This window comes from Eufriesea mexicana, unplaced genomic scaffold (assembly GCF_001483705.2).
Source record: "Eufriesea mexicana isolate 0111107269 unplaced genomic scaffold, ASM148370v2 scaffold812, whole genome shotgun sequence".
NCBI lineage: Eukaryota > Metazoa > Arthropoda > Insecta > Hymenoptera > Apidae > Eufriesea > Eufriesea mexicana.
Window position 1 is genome coordinate 670,887 of NW_016909009.1, and position 5,975 is coordinate 676,861.

The 5,975-nt window shown below is 43.4% G+C and overlaps 1 protein-coding gene across 1 annotated transcript in view; it reads left to right on the forward strand.

The window, feature by feature from the left end:
* The first annotated feature begins 272 nt into the window (after positions 1–272).
* Positions 273–5,975, forward strand: part of LOC108547022 (transcription factor Sox-21-B) — a 6,892-nt gene continuing 1,189 nt past the window's right edge. The window contains exon 1 of the mRNA XM_017899349.1: positions 273–475. Within this exon, the coding sequence (XP_017754838.1) occupies positions 273–475 (203 nt within the window). The remainder of the gene's footprint in view (positions 476–5,975) is intronic.

The window sequence follows — 5,975 nt, forward strand, 5'->3', positions numbered from 1 at the left end:
AGGCAGGGGAGAGGCGCGGCATGTGGAAATTGTTGACTTTGACGGCCACGTGATCGACGTTGCATGCGGCAGAAAGAAGGTGTTGTGACGCGATATTCGAAGAGATCCGCGATCATTTTGATGACGATGAAGTACAAGAGTAGTGGAGAAGGAAACCGTTCGTTGATAGATCCGTGTGAAATTACGACACCGACGAATGATTGTAATTAAGGGAAAGTTTGTAACAGGAAGAATCGATTGAGGGATCATAGATCAGAGGTATCGAGATCGAGATGTCGTCGAAAACGCTGCACAACGAGCATATCAAGCGTCCGATGAACGCGTTTATGGTGTGGTCACGCGGGCAGCGACGGAAAATGGCTCAGGAGAACCCGAAGATGCATAATTCCGAGATTTCGAAGAGGCTTGGCGCCGAATGGAAGCTGCTCAGCGAAAGTGAGAAGCGACCTTTCATCGACGAGGCTAAAAGATTAAGGTGAGTTTACAACTTCAATCGATTATTACAAAAAAAATTACACTTGTATCGTCTTTCGGTAGAAAATTAAAAGGTTCCGTGCGAAGTCACCAAGTTTATGTTTTGCGTTTATTATGGAAATTCCATCTTCGTGGGCCCAATTTTTAAGTATTCGACATTGGCAAATTTCACTGCAATTCGTAAATGTTAAATCCGACGATCGATCATCGTTTTAATCGATAAACAAAATCGGAAACGCGTTTCGTATCGCTTTCAATCGATGTCAAAAATTTTTCTTTTCGTGCTAATTGCTCTTTAGTCACGAGTGGCCGAACGAAATTATCGCATCGTGGAGTATCTGCAATAACCGTGAGGGGGATGAAAAACGAGGAAGGGGACCTCGTAGTTCATAATACGGTACATTGTTGCTAAAGCTAAGGGCGTGCTGCGCTAAGCCAAGGGGTGGAATAGGGTGACCGAAGTGGTATTTATGGAGGTGGAGGGGACAGCCTCTTTATTACCGACCCTGAATATTTAATCATTGTTATGAGTTTATTTAGCCCGCCGTACGATGAGCAGGTTCGAGAGATTTCACGATCGAACGACATTTTTATCATTTCTGTTTCATCCTTCGCGCTATCGAGGGGGATTAATTAGAGAAAGATTGCTACTTTGAATCTAATATTCTAATCAATTTATACTATACACAAATATATCATATTTTACACTGTTTTATGCGTTTTAAGCATATTTAGTAATATGTAGCAATTTCAAATTATCTGTTCGGTATTAGAAATAATCAAAATGTACGAACTGGGATTAATTGTCAAAATTAGATTATCGTGGTGGCATAAATTTTCGTATTAAATTTATACAAATGTATATAAGTTACGGCTTGGAAAAGAAAGTTCCACTGACTTCCTAGCATATAGTTGCGATATTAATAAAAGCGTTGAGATAAAAGGTAACAAAGGACGATGAAGATAAAGTGAGTCGGTTAAAAGACAATAAAGGTGAAATACCGTAGAGACGGTGGAAACACGGGGAAAGGAGGATTAATTTAAAAGTACGATGCGCGAACTATCAATGACAGAATCCGGTTCTATCACGGTTTTCCAAAACAAAAATTGCCGAATAGCGAATTGATAGGAGACGTCTGGGCTTGAATATAAACTCGCGGAATCGGCCGCCGCGACGATGAAGCTCGTAAAATAAATAATGGAATAATAAAGTCAGTTCTTCGTAAAGCATCGATTCTCTTTCGATTGCCAAGTGTTCGTATTTTTCTTCCTTTTTCCCCACTCTATATGAAACCTTCTAAAATAGAAAAAAAAAAGGGAAAATAGAGAAAGTAAAAGAAAGAAGAATCAATCGACTCGGTCGTGAATTCTATCGACGAAATGTAACACGGAATCCGCTTTTCTGTCGGTGACCGTGATCGAATCCAACAAAAGGAATTATGAAGTTTCGCATTGACACACGGTCCGTGTCAGTTGTGATTCGATTCCTTTTTTCGCGCTATCGAATATTGCTTTTTTCAATTGTCGAATGAAAAATATTCTTCTATACAAAAGAATTCAATTCTTCTATACACCTCGTCAGATGTAAATAGAACGTATTTTCGTTGTTTCACAACTATCTGTAAATTAAATATTATCATTTTCCTATTTTTCTAGTTACAAGGAAAAACTTTCCACTCGTCAAAAGGCATTCGTGTAAAGTTGTCGAAATTAAAAACCCGGCAAACAAACTATCTGTGGTACAATATAAATCCTATCAAACTTAACCACGTTATCACGATATCCACCCCAAATGATTTATATATTTTATTATTCGATTTACCTGAAAAAAGATGCTCATTCGAGAAAAGTACTCACAGAAATTTCTCACGATCACAAACTTAATGAGTAAACAATCTATAATACACCACGAATTGCAGGAAGTCTAATAAGCACATCCCCTATAACACTCAACCACGATTTCCATCGCGAAAATAATTAGTCCCGTTGAAACAAACTGAAAACAGTTTCATCCCCCTGGAAGCCCCAAAAAGCGACTCGGAGCCTCAATATTCATTCCGTCCGTGGAAACGTTTCTCGGGGTGGCCAGGGCCAGGGAAGGTGGAACAGCGAGAGAAAATTTCGGGCAGAGACGTGTAACGGCGAATCCGCTTTTCTGGCGGATGGCAGCGACGCTGACGACTTTGGTAACGGCAGCGTACAGAAACGAGAGGGGTTGGTTTCGCGGATGGTGGATCGTAGTAGGGGAAACGGTCGTAAAATAAAGAAGAGAGGGCCCGATAAAAGTCGTTCCCTTGGAGCCACGCTCCTGGTAGGAACGGGTTCCCCTGGAGCCAAGCCGTCACTGGCCCGACGTAATCTGTCCGTTCGTTCACGGCGACTCACAATGTGGCCCCCGAGATAACAAATAAAGCCCCATTGTCGCAATTGTGTGGATTTAAAAGGATTTGCGCGGCTCCTCTGCCGGCCCTACCCTCTCCTACGCCCCTGGCTCACCCCCTCGACTGTTCGTTGGCTGTGCCGCTGCCACTGCTGCTGCCTGTCCGACGATTCCCTCCTCCTCAACCCTCTTTTCTACGCCGCTGTATCTACCCGCTCCTGTTAGCGCACCGAGGAAACTGAGAAGGAAAGCGGCGAGAGTGAAAATGCTGCATCGAAGGGTGCTAAAGGGTTGCCGATTTTAGAGCCGGCTCGTCACCGTGATCCGGTGTGTAAGGTGAGACGAGGTTGAGTTACGAATGAGGATGGACGACGGAGCTAAGTCTCGAGGATTTCTTGTTCCATTCGGAGGTTCGACTGAGGTCATTGAAGTTAGCTATCGGGGTCGATTTTTTACGAGAAGAATAGTAACGGAGTGTAAGGTTAGGATGGGATGCAAACTTCGATATCGAATAAAAAATTCACAGTTCGTTTTATAGGCACCGATCTGATACCTTTAGGGTGGAATCTATTAATTCTAATGTTTATAAGAAAAATGATATATATGCATGCTATTATTGAAGATCAAAGTTAACTATTCGCGAAGAATATTTGCCGTATTATATTTAAGTATAATTTTATTCACGAAGCGAGTGTATCTCCTTTTCGTGTTCAGTTTGGCACTCAGAAACTCACGACGAGTCGGACTCGTCATTCTAGTCTAACAAAATTTAAACTTTTTACGTCCTAAGTCACATCTGACACTTTACTCTATCTAGTTCATAATCAAGAACCTGATTGGAAACGCTACTCGAAATTTGAGCCTATTCTCATATTTTTCTGCTGGTACAAAAATTAGAAACGGAATTTAGAGTCCAAATCGATGCAGAGGCACAAAGGGTTAATTTCGTCGATAGATCCGCATCATGAGGCTAACGTAGAGTGTTAAAATACACAAAAACAGAATCTTTCGTATAATGTTACAATGAGAAACGTATCTTGAAACAATCGTCGATCACGTCGTCAACGGATATTCTGTTACACCGATCGCGGCAAGATCGACTCGTCGACATCGAGAAAGTCCGTCGATCGTTGGCGGCACAATGACGTTTATGACGAATCGTTACACTAACGACATTCGCGTAGCCACCGGCGGACAATCGTGACTAATTGTTATTGTTTCTTGTTGCGGCTGCCGCGAGCGCAACTACCGCGCGGCTTATGTCCACCGATATGATATAACGCGTTGTTTATCGCACAGTTGGAAGTGGTGCGCGGTCGCACCGCTGCTGCTAGCTGCAGCAACGGTACCATCGCTGCTGGTGTACGTTGCTGTTGCTGGTGGTGGAGGGTTCCCAGCGAATTGTAAAGATTACGCCCGATGTTTATGCATTTATGCTGAATTATTGTCGGCGGGGCTTTACCGATGTTTATGCTGATTTACGCTTTGTGCTATCTGCCGGGACACATTGTCCCGGAATTATTATTCCGCTGCGTCACTCTCGCCGCGAGGAACCGAAATTTCGGATTTCGTTCGCGAGCTGGAAAATTCTCACCGCCAGCCCCATAGCGGCTCGTTTCACCCGCCGATACGAACCACTGGTTTTACCAATGCACCTCGTCCCTCCGTTATTCCGTTCGATCGTTTCGGAGAATCGAATTGCTACCTTGAAATGTGGAACAAGACCAAGCGCTTATGACGCTTTCGTTCGATTCCTCGTAGAAGAGCAAGTTACAATTCGTTCGAATTCACGGGCGAGTTTGGTATACGCGTTGACAATAATTGTCTAGGGTGAGATTTAAGTGGACGAAATAATTTATACGCGTTCAAATCGGTCACTCGATACTTCGAGCATCAATTTGTCTTGTTTCCTTGTCAAAATGTTTCTGACTCTTAGTTTTCGTGATTACCAAAAATACGCTTTATCGGCTGGCAGAATTACCGTTGACTCTTACTACTGTGCATATGTATTACTTGAAATATTTCAAAACGGGACGGAATAATCGAGAAAAAATCAGGAAAAAGGATGAATAGCTTTAGAAGTATGCGTGCTAAATAAATTCTCACACTCCTTTCGTGTTATTTTTTATAAATCGCTCTCGCGCTTCACCCTCAATCCCCATCCAGTTAACGAACACCAAACTACCCTTACTTATCAAACCGAATATTAAGCCACGCATAGAAAGCATGACGTATCGAAGTAAAATCCCTCAACGAGATGGTCGAGGTAATTCGAGTGCTCGGCATTGTGCGCGCGGTTTCCGACAGGATTCTCCGGCGCGAAACGCTAGGCACGTAAAAAAGAGTTCCCGCCCGTGAAACACCTATCTCGCTCGCTTTCTTTTATCTCCGCGAGGCGAAGCATAAATAAGGACTGCGTTTGTGCGCCTCTTGGGTACATAATGGAGTATTATGTGACGGAGATACCACGGGGCTCTGACTCTTCCCTTCCTCCCCTCACTTTTACCAGCCCCTCGACACAAACGTGGCGTCGACTGCGCCTCCAGCCGGGGTGTGTGTACAAGATATTTACTACAAATACCCATGGTGTCCCGTATCGTGTTCTAGTACCACGATAATACGTCCCTTTGTACGGATAACGGTGTCGAGAGCAAAGTTTACCGAATTCTCGAGTGTTTCGTCTCGTCTCGCGCGATTCTTCGCGTGATAAAGCGACACCTTGGATTATCGAAGGTGTAGATAGAGGGCGAAATCATTGTCTAAGATCGTACAGGGTCAGCTTTTCCTTTAGTAGACTCGACCGAAGTTGTTATACTTTCCGATGTGTGTTATATTCCTCCAAATTCACGTTGGATATTAACGACTGCATTTCTCACATGTCGCTAATTTCAACGTGATCTTCATTTAACGTATTCGTAAAACCGGCTATAAAAAGAACAAGTGTAGTAATTATTGAATCATCGCGCTTCGATTGAACGCGTTATCGACGGTCTGCGAAGGCTCTTTAATCCTGGCAGTCGTTTTCGTTTAACCAGCGATGCCAGAGATTATGCCTTCGACCCCTCGGAAAACTACCACGTTCCCCGTAGCAAAACTATTCAATTAGGCCACCCCTGAACCG